We start from the raw sequence: 15,867 nt of genomic DNA, 5'->3' as shown, positions 1-15,867 counted from the left end.
GGGAGTCAATACGTGTATTTGTTCCTTAATATAAAATATTCTTTTAGTTTATTCATTTTTTATATTAAAAAAAATTCCCAGTTTATTTGTTATTTATATAAAACTTACTTCTAGTTTATTCATGTTTTATATAAAAACAAATCCCCAGTTTATTAGTCATTTATATAAAATATTCTTCTAGCTTATTCATTTTTTATACTTAAAAAAAATCCCTCGTTTATTAGTTCTTTCTTGATCAATTTTTTTTATTGAAGGTAAAAAAACAAAATCTTCCCTCTGGTTAAGGGGAGTCAATACGTGTATTTGTTCCTTAATATAAAATATTCTTTTAGTTTATTCATTTTTTATATTAAAAAAAATCCCCAGTTTATTTGTTATTTATATAAAACTTACTTCTAGTTTATTCATGTTTTATATAAAAACAAATCCCCAGTTTATTAGTCATTTATATAAAATATTCTTCTAGCTTATTCATTTTTTATACTTAAAAAAAATCCCTTGTTTATTAGTTCTTTCTTGATCAATTTTTTTTATTGAAGGTAAAAGAACAAGAAGTCTTAACAGGATGTATTAAACAGAAATCTTCCCTCTGGATAAGGGGTGTCAATAAGTATATTTGTTCCTTGATATAAAATATTCTTCTAGTTTATTCATTTTTTTATATAAAAAAATCCCCAGTTTATTAACTCTTTATATAAAATATTCTTCTAGTTTATTCATTTTTTAATTTTTAAAACAATCATCAGTTTATTAGTTATTTATATAACATATTCTTCTAGTTTATTCATTTTCTATATTTAAAAAAATCCCTAATTTATTAGTTCTTTCTTGATCAATTTTTTTATGGACGGCAAAAGAACAAGAAGTCTTAAAAGGATATATCAGAAATAAATCTTCCCTCTGGATAAGGGGAGTCAAGAAGTATATTTGTTCCTTAATAAATATACTTCTAGTTTATTCATTTTTTTATTTAAAAAAATACCTAGTTTATTAGCTCCTTATATAAAATATTCTTCTTGTTTATTCATTTTTTATATACAAAAAATCCCTAGTTTATTAGTTATTTATATAAAATATTCTTCTAGTTTATTCATTTTTTATATTTAAAAAAAATCCCTAGTTTATTAGTTCTTTCTTGATCAATTTTGTTATCAACGGTAAAAGAACAAGAAGTCTTAACAGGATGTATCAGAGAGAAATCTTCCATCTGGATAAGGGGAGTCAATAAGTATATTTGTTCCTTAATATAAAAAATACTTCTAGTTTATTCATTTTTTTATTTAAAAAAAATCCCTAGTTTATTAGTTCCTTATATAAAATATTCTTTTAGTTTATTCATTTTTATATATATAGAAAGAAAATAAATCTTCACTCTGAATATGGGGAGCCAATACATGTATTCATACTTTATATAAATTATTTGTCTAGTTTATTCATTTTTTTATAGATAAAAAAAATCCCCAGTTTACTAGTTCTTTATAGAAAATATTCTTCTTGTTTATTCATTTTTTTATAATTATAAAAACCCTAGCGTATTCATTCTTTCTTGTTCATTTTTTTTTATTGATGGCAAAAAACAAGAAGTTTTAACAGGATGTATCAGAAAGAAATTGTCCCTCTGGATAAGGGGAGGCAATATGTTTATTTGTACTGTATATAAAATATTATTCTAGTTTATTATATATATATATATATATATATATATATATATATATATATATATATATATATATATATATATATATATATATATATATATATATATCCCTGGTTTATATGTAAAATATTCATCCAGTTTATTTTTTTTTTATCTGGAAAAAATCCCTAGTTTATTAGTTATTTATATGAAATATTCTTCTAGTTTATTAATTCTGTATATAACATTCCCCTAATTTATTATATCTTTATACAACATATTTGTCTATCTTATGACTTTTTTTATATAAAATATTCATCCAGTTTATTATTTTTTTCATATAAGAAAATCCCTAGATTAATCTTTATATAAAATGTCAGGTTAGTCTATTAATTCATTGTATTAAATATACCTAGTGTAATTGTTTTTTGTATAAAATAGTCTCCTAATTGATAAATTATTTACATACATGCACCCTAGTTTATCAATTATTCATATAACAAATTATCCTAGTTTATTAACTCTCCATATAAAATATTCTCCTAGTTTATTAATTCTGTATATAAAATATTCTCACAGTTTAGTATTTCATTATGTAAAATATTATTTTGGTTTATCATAGGAACAGGGCTACCGAATTTGGACATTGGCATATGCCAGCCGATTTAAAAAAAGCGGGCAAAAGCTATTAGTATTGATCAAACCCACCCAGGTTACAGTGTGTTTGTCCCATTAAAGCATTTTTTTTTCCTTGGGCTGCATTGTCCATTATCCCATCAGGTACAGTGTTTTAGAAATTTTATGTGGAATTCAAAAAATATATATATATATATATATATATTTTTAAACATTTTTTATATTTTGATATATTTAAATAGATGTGTGGGCATGTGCTAGGAGTATGTATGTTTGGTTTTGTTGAGAAATGTTTTATTGCTGCTGTAAAGAGTGCCCAGAATGTTTTTGTTTATATGTATACAATGACAATAAAGTCTATCTATCTATCTATCTATCTATCTATCTATCTATCTATCTATCTATCTATCTATCTATCTATCTATCTATCTATCTATAATGTATATAAAATGTCTCTAGTTTATTTTTCTCTATAGAAAATATCCTTCTAGTTTATAGTTTTTTTTTTTTTTGTATTCTATGTACCTACAGTAGTTTATTAATTATTTGTGTAAAATATTCTCCTACTCTCCTATCCTCTTCTACTAGTTTATCAATTATTTTCATATAACAAATTCTAGTTTATTAATTCTCCATATAAAATATTCTCCTAGTTAATTGATTATTTATATAAAATATTCTTCTAGTTAATTATTTATTTATATAAAATATTCTCCTAGATTAGTAATTATTTATTATTATTATTATTATTCATATTCATATTCATATTATTATTATTATTATTATTATACAGGATTTATATAGCGCCAACAGTTTGCACAGTGCTTTACAACATGAGGGCAGACAGTACAGTAACAATACAATTCAATACAGGAGGAATTAGAAGGCCCTGCTCGTTAGAGCTGCTTTATGTAAAATATATTTTTGATTTATTAATTCTGTATAGAAAATGTCTCTAGTTTATTATTCTTTATACAAAATATCCTTCTAGTTTATCAATTGATTGTATTGATTTTATTCAATTTACCCAGTTTATTAAATCTTTGTATAAAATATTATCCTAATTTAATAATTCTTTACATACATTTCTCCTCAATTATTTTTATATAACACATTCTCCTTTTTTTAATTAATTCTTTACATAAAATATTCTCCTAGTTTAGTAATTCTTTATGGAAATTTTATTTTAGTTTATTAAGTCTGAATCTAAAAAGGGGCAGATCCACGTACATCGGCGCATATATGGACCGGCGTAGCGCATCTCATTTACGTTAAGCCGGCTCAACTTAGAGAGGCAAGTATCGTATCCTCAGAGTATTTGCGCCCAACTTTGTGCTGGCGCAACGTAAATTCCGAGGCGTAAGTCGGCGTAATTGAAAGTGGGAAGGAAGTGGGCATGTTCCATTGAAATGAGCCGTGGCCCCATGCAAATGAAGGGCCGAACGGATGGCGCATGCGCAATGACGCTGACTATGTTCAGCGCCTCTCTACGCATGCTCAGAAATCGGCCCGGCGTAATTAGTTAGATAGGAACTAGGCCCAGCGTAATTAGTGAGATACGCCCAGGGCATAAATACGCCCAAACATGCGCCCGCCCATTGCAAAAGTACATCCATTTGTTTCCCCCCCTGAAGCAAGATGCTTTTGTTCCGTTGTTTGTTGGTGTTTGTAGGTTTGTGTCGGTGTGTTTTTTGGAGCGTGTTTTTTGGAGTGATGTCAGCGAGGAAGAGGAAGCTGAACTACTCCCTGCGGGAGAAGGCCATCATTGTCAGGGCCATGACCCAGTATGATCGTTTTCTCCATGGGCCTGAGAGTGTGAACACCACCCCGGCCAGGAGGAGGGAGATCCTGCAAATTATTGCAGATGATATTAATGCATTGGGGAGTGAGACCAGGACCCCCAATGAGATCTTGAAAAAGATCAATGATCTCAGGCGCGTTGCCTGAGGTAAGCTGAGTAAGATTACCTGCTCATGCCAGGGGCACTGGAGGGGGACCAGCAACTGGTGTGTGGTTGCCCAGTGCCTCCACAGGCATCAAGTGGAGGGAGTGCCTGGATTTGACTCCATTGAGGAGGTCTTGAGGACAGGTAAGTGTTTTTTTATTTTCTATCTGGTGTGTAGCATGTGTGGGGGGGGGAGGGAATACGAGACAAGTGTGTGGATCCTCCAACCTGTGAATGTTTTGTGTCATCCACAGATGTGCAGGAGGGTGCTGGGCCATCTGGCCAGTCCGCACCATCCCCCAGACATGAGTCTGATGCAGACTCCCAGGCAAGGCAGGAGTCCTCTGAGGAGGGGAGTGGCCACAGCTCTCCTCATGAGGAGGTTGAGAAGGAGGAGGTCACCAGTGCCAATGAAGTGAGGCTCCATTTGGAGGAGTCTAGCCCTGGTGCTGGCACCAGTCAGGCCTCCATCAGGGGTGCCCCCCCCACTCCTCCCCCAACAGGGCTTCCCCCCAAGGGTCTCCCCTTCTCGTAGGCCCCAAGCCTCATCAGGAGCCAGGAAGGCGACCCGGAAGACAAGGGGGGTGGCAGAGGTTCTGCCGGAAAATCTCCGGAGGGACCAGGCCCGTCAGACCCGCCATCTGGGTCAGGTTACCCAGACTTTGGAGAGCATGGAAGACAGCATGGCCTCCATAAAGGAGTCTGTGCAGGACATGGGTTGCAACTCCCTGGCTCTGATAACCTGCCTGAATGACATGCAGACCACGCCAGCAGGCGTGGGTCAGGAGGTGCGCGCCCTGATCGAGGCTGTCCAGGCCAACACGGCAGCCCTCAATGTGGGCCTCACCCGCATCGCCCTGGCGTTGTAGGGCAGGCCGCCAGGTGGGCAGAGACCAGGGGATGCTCCTCCTTCTCCTGGTTTCCCCCCCCATGAGTCTCCCCTGAGGAGCCGGGGCCGTTAGTTTTTTTTTTTTTTTTTTTTTTACTCAGGTCATGAGTGTTTTATGTTTCTTTGTTATTTTTCTCAGATTTTGATTTGTTTTATTTTTGTGTAGCCCAGGCAGGCTACAGTGTGAATGATGTTTGAATGTGGGGGTGACATTCCTGCCGGAAAAGGGGTGTCACCCTTGGTTGTGGTGGAGAAGGGATCCCCAGGACCAGGGAGAAGTGATCCCCAGGTCTGTGTGAATGGTGTATGAATGTACAGTGACATAATTGGAGCCTTGGCGTGGCGTTGCTGCTCCCAAGTCCTGCATGGTGGACTTGGGCTAATCCAATTTGATAAGGATGTGGGGTGTGTGTGCTAGGGACCACAGTGGTGTGCATGCGTGCATTCTCCTTGTGCCATGATTAATGTGTTTGTTTAATGTGCAAAGATGCCTACTGCGAGGCATCTCCTGACTGCTGCTCCCTCAGAAGACGGGGTATCCTCGGTCAGGGGGGGAATGTCTGGTTGGGGGGTCAGGTTATCACGTATGTCAATCTTCAGGCCCCTTCTCACGGCGAAGTTGTGCAGCATGCAACATGCACCGATGATCTGGCACACAAAGTTTGGGGAATACAACAGGGTACCCCCAGACTTATCCAGGCATCGGAAACGGACTTCAGGAGGCCAAAGGTGCGTTCCACCACTCCACGGGTACGTATGTGTGCAGCATTGTAGTTTTCCTCTCCTGGGGTTTGGGGATTCCGGAATGAAGTCATGAGATGGGGTCCAAGTGCATATGCAGAGTCACCTGGAAGGGAAAAGACAGGAGGATGTTAGTCGTGCATGTGCCCCTCTTGATGTCTGCATCATGGGGTCGGACAGACATGCCTGACTCCCATGTCACTCACTAACCAGCCAGCTGTCCCCATACACGTTCTGTTCGAATTCCATTGGGATGGGGCTTTGACGGAATATGTAGCTGTCATGGCTGGACCCTGGGTGTTTGGCACGGACGTGCCATATTAGGAATCGACTATCACCTGTACGTTGATGGAATGCCAGTGCTTACGATTGCGGTATAGGTGCTCTGTGTCACGGGGGGGCTGTAGTGCCACATGTGTGCAATCAATGGCCCCCCACGGTGCATGGGAATCCTGCAATTCTGTAGAAATCTGCCATTGCCTTCACCCGCAGGTCCTCCTAGGTGGGTCTGATGATTTGGTTGGCCATGCGTCTGAGGATTGCGGGGATAACCTGGTGCACACATCTGCTAATGGAGGATTGTGCCATCCCTGCCACCACTCCACTTGTATGCTGAAACGAGCCACTGGCAAGGAAATGGAGTGTTGCCAGTACCTTGACCAGTGGCTCCACTGCATGTGAGCGGCGTGTCTGGCTGGTGATGTCATCTTTCAGGGTTGTGGTTAATTCCAGGATGGCAGTAGGGGTGAATCTGAAAATGCGAATCATCTCAGAATCCACCATGCCAAAGACGTTTATGCGCGGTCGGTAGATCCTCTCCCCTGCCCTCCTCCTTCTACGCGCATCTAAAGCCAGTAGTATAGCTATGACCATGGATGCCCCTGGCATTTTGGCATACAGATTGTTGTCCTGCAAGTGTGGCTGCTCAGCTCGTCCCTAACGGTGTTGCTTTAGCTGACCTGCACACGTCTGGTGCAAAGTTAAAGCTGCTTTTATGAGGGGTAACTTTAGACCGGACATACAACTTATGCGCATAGCGCGTAGCCTGCGCCGGACAAACTTACTTTCGTGGATCGCCGTATCTCCCTCATTTGCATATTTGCATAGCAAAACAATGGTGCGTCCAGCGTATTTTTGCCCCCACGATGCGCCGGTGTAGATAAATTACCTCTGTCGGAAAAACCTAGTTCTCAGGCGTATCTCGTTTTGGGGATACGGCGCATAGATACGCCGGCGCATATTTACACTTACGCCGCGCATCTCGAGATACGCCGGCGTAAGTGCTTTGTGGATCTGCCCCAAAGTCTCTAGTTTTATTTTTCTTTATATGAAATAACCTTCTAATTTATTAATGTATTGTATTCCATTTACTTAAAGCGGGATTCCGGGCATAGTTTTAAAATTTTTTTGCAATGCACAATACATTACATGCTACACTTTACCCAAACAGAATTTTTATTTTGTTCCCACAAATAGAGCTTTCTTTTGGTGCTATTTGATCGCCTCTGGGGTTTTGCTATACAAATAAAAAAAGTCCGAAAATTTGGAAAAAAAAATAAGTTTTTCTTTTCTTTTGTAAATAAGTACGTTTTCTCCTTCACTGATGGGCACTGATAAGGCGGCACTGACGGGCACTGATAAGGCGGCGCCAATGATGTGGTACTGACGGGCACTGACGATGAGCACTGATATGCGGCATTGATAGGCGGCACTGTTGGGTGGCACTGATATGCAGTACTGATGGGCATTGATAGGCGGCACTGATGGGCACTCATGGGTGGCACTGATTGGCACTGATAGGCAACACTAATGAGCACTGAAAGGCTGCAATGGTGGGTACTTATGGGTGGAATTGATAGGCGAAACTGATGGGCACTGATAGGCGGCACTGATGGGCATTGATTGGCGGCACTGATGGGCACTAATGGGCATCGATACATGGCACTGATGGGCACTAACATGCGGCACTGATATTCAGCACTGATGGGTATCTCTTGTGGCACTGGCAGGGATTTTGAATGGGCACTGGTTGACAGCTGCCTGGGCATTGATTGGCAGCTGCCTTGACACCGATTGGCATTCCCTGGTGGACTTTTTCCATCGGAAATTCCGACCGTGTGTATGCCCCATTTTTCTCCGATGGAATACCGATTTTATTTTGGGTCTGATCGTTGGTAAGGGACTTAAGACACTGCTGCTTCTCAGTGCTTGTGTCAGGAGATTTGGAGTGAGATTTGGTGATGTTACTACTGAGTTTCTCATTGTTCTCCTTTCTAGAGGTTCTTACATTAAAAAAGCAAAGCCTTGTCTCTACCAAGATGGCCATCCTCAGCCATGCTTAGTCGTCCCCATCCATCCTCATCCATACTAAGCCATCCTGATTCATGATTAGCCAGTCCATACTCAGCCATACTCAGCCATCCTTTTATGGGCAATTACTTGCATATAAGCCTTTAAAATGGGCACTTTTGATTTTGCCTGTTCAGCTCCTAATGGGGTTCGCTGTTTGGGTTAGTACACTTCCCCTGTTCGGAAGTTTTGCTGCAAACCGAACAGGGGGTGTTCAACCTATCCTTAATATCCAGAAATGAAGATGGTGTATATAGCTTTATATACACCCACCTTCCTTTCTGTATATAGAGGTCTTCCTCAGGCTCAGCCAATCCCTCCACCCCTGGCCTCATCCTGCAGCAGCCTTACATGGACTGTCCTTCTCCAGCATCCTTTTATGTGTTCACCTTTCAGCCGCTCGGTTGCAGTGGTGTGTGAGCAGTGTGGGCAGTGGTGGGTGCTGCTTAGGCTGAGGGCTGCTGGCAGGCTGGGATGGAGAAGGGAGTGGCAAGGCCCGGAGCTTCGTGTAGGCCAGTATGTGGCCACAAGTCCTCGAGTCTGGCCCTACATTGCTGTGCTTGAGCCAGGTGCAACCAGGTATGGGAGCTGAGAGGAAGTCTTGTCACCCAGCGTCAGTAGCACTTAGAGTGCCCGTCATGAGGAAAGAGCAGGGCAAGTGTAATGGGTAAGCTTTCCATTCACCTCCTCACTCAATGGCACTTTGCATCGCTTTTTACTGGACTTTTCATTTCCCCCTCCCACTTTTACCATACCTGCCTGTTGATGACACCCCTGTACTATTCCATGGTGACAAGTGACAACCCTGTACTTTTCTATGGTGACAACCCTGTACTATTCTATGGTGACAAGTGACAACCCTGTACTGTTCTATGGCGTGCCAGGTAATAAGCCCCTTTAGGAGACCTGATCGGATTGCCTTCCAGGAGGAGAAGGGAGGAGACGCAGGGGAAGCGAGGGAGCAGCCCCTTGCAGCCAGAGAGAAGCCACCGGAGCGCTGGCCAACGAGATGGGGTAAGTGTGTGTGGGGTAAGTGTGGGGGGCCCTACCTACTGACTAACCGACCCGGGAGTGGGTGGGCAATGTTCCCCATCCAAGTGTAATGTAATGGTCCACTCCATACAAGTGCTCAGGGAATATAGCTTAGTGTAGCATCACCTGTATCAGTCACCTTTCCTAAAGGCAGTGGCGGCTGGGGTTTTTTCTTTATGGGAGGGACGCAAACAATCAACCCAACGCCACCCCCCCCCAAAAAAAACATCAGTCACCTGTGATAATCAGTTAAGAAATGTAAAAAAAGGTTCACATTTGGGATATCCCCGTACTCGGGAGGAGACGCAGAATGTGTTTTGGGGTTAAATTTGCCCATTCTGTGTGTTAGAATTATTTTATTAAAATGGAGGTTCACCCGAAAAGTTAATTTTTAACATTAGATATATGCTCATTTTGTCAAGGGGAATCGGGTAGTTTTTTTAAAATCGAAGCAGTACTTACCGTTTTAGAGAGCGATCTTCTCCGCTGCTTGGGCTGCGGGACTGGGCGTTCCTATTTGATTGACAGGCTTCCGACAGGCTTCCGACGGTCGCATACATCGCGTCACGATTTTCCTAAAGTAGCCGAACGTCGGTGCACAGGCGCCGTATAGAGCCACACCGACGTTCGGCTTCTTTCGGCTACTCGTGACACGATGTATGCAACCGTCGGAAGCCTGTCAATCAAATAGGAACACCCAGTCCCGAAGACCATACCCGGAAGCGGCGGAGAAGATCGCTCTCTAAAACGGTAAGTACTGCTTCGATTTTAAAAAAACTACCCGGTTCCCCTTGACAAAATGAGAATCAATCTAATGTTAAAAACATTTTTTCGGGTGAACTCTCGCTTTAAGTTGACAACCATAGCAAAATATCTTTTTCAAAAGCTTATGTAAAAAAAATATAGACTTCAAAAGGCTCGCCATGTCACTTAAAAATACCTTGGGGTGTTTATTCTCCAAAATATGATAATTTTGTGGGGGTCTCTTGTTCAAAGATTTTATTGCGGAAATGCAAGTACAGGGAATACAGACCAACAGCAATGCAGAAAACAACAAGTTTTTGCCGGGGGGCACAGCCCCTGGTATGATAGGAGGTATCTTAAAGTCCGAGTTAGATGCACATTGACCACAGAATGTTTCTAATTGGCATGTGAATCTCATAATCCCAACAGACACATAAACTTATAAGATCTAAAGATGCCCTATCATGTGGAACCTTATGTGGCCACAACTATCAGGTCCATGAGGTGCAAGACTGTATGAGAAAGATAAAGTGATCAAGTCAAGTAATACAATACGGAGGAGAGGGGGTATGACTAGTTACAGGGTCTCACATCGGCAAAGCAGAAGACTTAGATGATGTTACCTCAGTAAGCATCCATTTGGGCAGGTAACTGGTACAGAGGAATCCCTCAGACAGAAGGAGCAAGAAGAGAAGAAAAAGAGAAAGCCTCAAGGAACAGAAAAGAAGGGAAGAGAGCCAGGGAGAGGCTAGAAGGTGGGAGGGTAATGAAGAGCGAGAGATGGGAAAGGGCCCCAAGGGGGGTTAGCTAAAGGTTGCATCTTACAAGCACTGAGCACATGCGCACGGTATTATATGGGGAAGAGTAAGGTTTTATCAGAGTCTACTGGACGATCCACCCATGGTTTCCACAACTGTTCATACTTACGCACCCTGTCCAATAGGACTGCCTCAACCTTAGCGTGCATCATGGCCCTGGTAATTCTATTTTTGGTTTCTGCGATGCTGATATGTGGTTTTTTTTAGGCCATGGCAACATTTTGTGGGTGTTTCTAGATTCCAGGGCCTCACAAAATGTCATATGTTGTCAGGAAATCGGATTTGTAATTTATGCCCCTTGGAAGCCTAAAGGTTCTCCTTGGAGTGTTGGGCCACTCTCTACATTTATGCTGCAAAAAAGTCTTACGTATGTGATATCCCCATATTTGGGAGTGATATCCCCATACTTGGGAGTAGGGATAAGCTTCGAGTTCGAGTCGAACTCATGTTCGACTCGAACATTGCCTGTTCGCCTGTTCGGCGAACAACGAACAATTAGGGGTGTTCGCGGCAAATTCGAAAAGCCACGGAACACCCTGTTAAAGTCTATGGGAGAAATCTAAAGTGTTAACTTTAAAGGCTAATATGCAAGTTATTGTCCTAAAACGTGTTTGGGGATCTGGGTCCTGTCCCAGGAAACATGTATCAATGCAAAAAAAAGTTTTAAAAACGGCAGTTTTTTAAGGAGCAGTGAATTTAATAATGCTAAAAGTGAAACAATAAAACTGTAATATTACTTTAAATTTCGTACCTAGGGGGGGTGTAAAGTCAGCATGTGAAAAATTGCATGTTTCCCGTACATAGAACTGTCCCTGCACAAAGTGTCATTTCTGAAAGAAAAAAAGGCATTTAAAACCGACTTTGTCGGCTCTGGCAATTCAGAGATGATTCATTCATAAAAATAAAAATAAAGCGTGGGGGTCCCCCCAAATTCCATTAACAGGCCCTTCAGGTCTGATATGGATATTAAGGGGAACCCCGCCGTCAATTAAAAAAAAAATGACGTGGGGTTCCCCCCAAATATCCATACCAGACCCTTCAGGTCTGGTGTGGATTTTAAGGGAAACTCCACCCCAAATTTAAAAAAAAAATGGCGTGGAGTTCCCCCAAAAATCCACACCAGACCCTTATCCGAGCACGTTAACCTGGCCGGCCGCAGAAAAGAGGGGGGGACAGAGTGCGCCCCCCCCTCTCCTGAACCGCACCAGGCCACATGCCCTCAAAATGGGGAGGATGTCCCCATGTTGATGGGGACAAGGGCCTCATCCCCACAACCCTTGCCCGGTGGTTGTGGGGGTCTGCGGCGGGGGACTTATCAGAATCTGGAAGACCCCTTTAACAAAGGGGACCCCCAGATCCTGCCCCCTTTGTGAATTGGTAATGGTTTACACTGTACCTCTACCATTTCACGAAGGAAGTGTAAATAGTTTAAAAAAACACACAGACACCGTAGAAAAAATTCCTTTATTAATAAAGAAATAAATAAAAAAAATCCAGCGATGCTGCTCCCTGCTCCAACGTTGTCTTCTATCCAGCGACGGATGATCTCTCCAGCGACGGGTAATCAGCGGTCCGGTCCAGCCATTTGGTAATAAGGCTTGGTATTTTTTGTGCATAATGTGAACTATTTTCTTTTGGGAAAATGATTCTCATTTAGTTTATCAAACATGTTGCCCCTTCTCATATCTCTAACAACACAAGTTCACTTTAAGGGAAATACATCACTTATCTCTTACCAGCCTCCTCATGGCTCTCTTAACGTCCTTATTCCTCAGGCTATAGATCAAGGGGTTCAGCATCGGGGTGATCACTGTGTAAAATACTGCCACCCTTTTGTCCGTGTCCTCTGTGTCTGCATGCTCTGGTCTAACGTACATAAACATGGCTGTCCCATAGAAAATGACCACCACTACCAGGTGTGAAACACAGGTGGAAAAGGTTTTGTACTTGCCAGAGTGAGTTTTCACAATAGTGGTAATGATTCGAAAATAGGAAAAAAGGATTAGTGAAAGTGGGATGAAGGCCAAGATGGCCGTGCCCACCAGTTTTACAATATTGTTTGATGAGGTGTCACTGCAAGAGAGCTGTAACAGCAGTGGTGCCTCACAGAAAAAATGGTTGATGATGTTAGGGCCACAGAATGTTAAGCGGAATACAAAATACAAATCAATGGATGATATGATGCAACCAGTCAGCCATGCCATGCTGATCATCCACAAACAGACTGTTGTGTTCATGACCATACTATAACGTAGAGGGTTGCAGATTGCAACATAGCGGTCATAGGCCATCAAAGCCAGAAGCAGACACTCCGTTTCCCCCATGAGCAGGTAAAAAAATACTTGGGTGGTACAGCCAGTAAATGAAATCTTCTTCTTCGTTGCAAAAAAGTTAACCAGCATGTTTGGTACAATGACTGAGGTATAGCAAATGTCCAAAAATGACAAATTAGCTAAGAAAAAATACATAGAGATGTGCAAGCGCTTGTCGGTCTTGACAGCCACTATGAGAAGAAGATTCCCAATCAGTGTGGACATATAGATTGCCAGGAAAATGGGGAACAACAAAACTTGTACCAGTGGGTTGGTTGAGAGCCCAAGAAGAATGAATTCGGTTACAGCACTTTGGTTACCAACATGCATCCTAACTGATCCAAAATTGTGAATTAAGGAATATTTTTGTTTTATACAAAATATAAAATGAAATTAGATATATGATGGATAGACTGTGTGATAATTTACATAGAATATACAGTATTATAGAATATATTTTTAGATTGTAAACCTTTTATTGGTTCAGTGCATAGAAAAATTAACTTTTGGATCCTATTGCTTAGAGGAAATAGTAATATACTGTATGTACTCGAGTATAAGCCGACCCGAATATAAGCCGAGGCATCTAATTTTACCACAAAAAACTGTGAAAACGTATTGACTCGAGTATAAGCCTAGGGTGAGAATGCAGCAGCTACTGTAAGTGGAAAAGACGGTCAACAATGCCCATTTGCAGCCTCAATGTGCCCATTGCAGGCTCACTGTGCCCATTGCAGCCTCACTGTGCCCATTGCAGCCTCACTGCACCCATTGCACGCCTCATTGCGCCCATTGCACCCTCACTGTGCCCATTGCATGCCTCACTGTGCCGATTGCATGCCTCACTGTGCCGATTGCATACCTCACTGTGCCGATTGCATGCCTCACTGCACCCATTTCACGCCTCACTGTGCCCATTGCAGCCTCACTGTGCCCATTGCATGCCTCACTGCACCCATTTCACGCCTCACTGTGCCCATTGCAGCCTCACTGTGCCCATTGCATGCCTCACTGTGCCCATTGCAGCCTCACTGTGCTGATCTACATACCTGCAAAGTGAGTGAAGTCAACATCGACAATCTTCATGTTTATCTCTGGAAAGGTTCTTTTTTGTTCAGATTTGCAAGCATCTTCAACACGTTCCTCTGTAGTTGGTCTTTCATCCACGGTGAGATACCTGGCATGAGTATTGCATATATATGGGATGTCAACATGAAGGTTTTCTCCATTTACCACTGGGATTGATTTTCTGATTACAGCAGGCAGATTGTTTAGCAGTCTCTTTTCAAAGGTTAGGTTAGTGAATAGCTTGTCAGACGGCTGGCGTCCAGTGTAAAAAAGCTGCGCATCCTCCTCGTCCTTGTCTGTTATGGGCGGAACACTCAGTTTACCAGCAGAGACTGTGTTCAGTGTTTTGCCTATCACGGACGTCCTCTCGTACTCAAGGACGTCTGTGATAGGCGGAACACTGAACACTGCTGGGAAACTGAGTGTTCTGCCTATCACGGACGAGGAGAAGGCGCGGCTTTTTTGCTGCATGTCACAGGTTGATCAGGTACAAAGACTCGCGGATAAGCTGAGGGGGGCATTTTCAGCACAAAAAAATGTGCTGAAAAATTCGGCTTATACTCGAGTATATACAGTAAGTGAAATCTTTACATAATTATAGTGCACATATATGAAAAATGAATATAACTAAATAATCTGAATGACATCACTTCCCCCAAGTAGTGATGCAGTGAATTTCATTGATCTTTCATGATTAAAAGTTTACAGCACATGTGTCAAAACACATGTGGCCCCCTAGGCCATTCCATGTTGCCCTCGCACTTATCCTGCAGCTGTGGCACTCCCCTCACCTCTGCCACTACCTTGTCTCGGTCATTGGCAGCATAGGGGAGGACAGAACTACTCCTATAGATTCTTCGTTTTTCTGTGCAGCTGCAGCATGCCCTCATCTCCACCTCATCTGGTCTCAGCATTCCGCAGACTCTGGTAGCTGATTCCAGTCTTCCTCCAAACCCTGCACTTTCTGCTTTCCAACTTTGCCGCCAGCTTCTTCCCGGCAGCAGCACAAGGTAGGGGGTAAGGTGCACTGTGATGTAAGGAATGGTGGGGGACTTTTGACCTCTGATGGTGGGGGGCTCCTGATGTAAGGGAGGTGGGGTGCTCTGGAAATCTGGTCCTACAGATACAGCTGGCCATTTGAGGGCAACTGTAATGCTGATGTGGCCCACAATTAAATTGAGTTGGACACCCTTGGTTCATAGTGTATCATCAGTTTGCTCTGCTTGGCAAGCCTATCCTTAGCAAACTGGTGAAGTGAGTCTTGTCCACCCCATCCATCACAAATCCAGAAACTGGGAGCTTTGTTCATTATTCCATATTTCCTTTCCCTTAAGCTACAGAGTCAACTGTGCCTCCATGGATGTTGGTTTATAACACAGTTACAGCTTTTAATTGTAGAACCCCCTTTCTCAACTTCTTTTTACCCCAGAGGAAACCTTAAAATAATTTTCAGATCATGGGGAATCCTTGCTAAAACCACTTTATGGTGGAACAAATGCTTCTCAAATTGGAGGTCAGTAGGAAGGACCCAACCCTTACATTGTAGGTCAAAATGCCACTCTTACAGACAACTAAAAATTTAATTGGTGTCATTCTACTTGTTTAGCTAAATAGAGTTGGTTCTGGAACTAGACATGTGCATTCGTTTTCGCCCGAATGCATTTTCGTCTGAATTTCAGGTATTTTTTGTTATCGTT

The 15,867-nt window shown here is 42.0% G+C and overlaps 1 protein-coding gene across 1 annotated transcript; it reads right to left on the bottom strand.

Moving 5' to 3' along the window:
- Positions 1 to 12,511: 12,511 nt before the first annotated feature.
- LOC120935279 (olfactory receptor 2D3-like) lies at positions 12,512 to 13,432 on the bottom strand. The gene has a single exon (XM_040347422.1). It carries the CDS (start codon positions 13,430 to 13,432, stop codon positions 12,512 to 12,514), a length of 921 nt encoding a protein of 306 aa, XP_040203356.1.
- Positions 13,433 to 15,867: the final 2,435 nt, after the last annotated feature.

This window comes from Rana temporaria, chromosome 4 (genome assembly GCF_905171775.1).
Source record: "Rana temporaria chromosome 4, aRanTem1.1, whole genome shotgun sequence".
NCBI lineage: Eukaryota > Metazoa > Chordata > Amphibia > Anura > Ranidae > Rana > Rana temporaria.
Note: the sequence above shows the minus strand (reverse complement) of the source record. Positions and strands in the feature narration are given on the sequence as shown.

What these genes read in the sequence shown, in the direction of transcription:
- LOC120935279 (XM_040347422.1), bottom strand. Translation starts at nt 13,432, where the DNA reads ATGCATGTTGGTAACCAAAGTGCTGTAACCGAATTCATTCTTCTTGGG.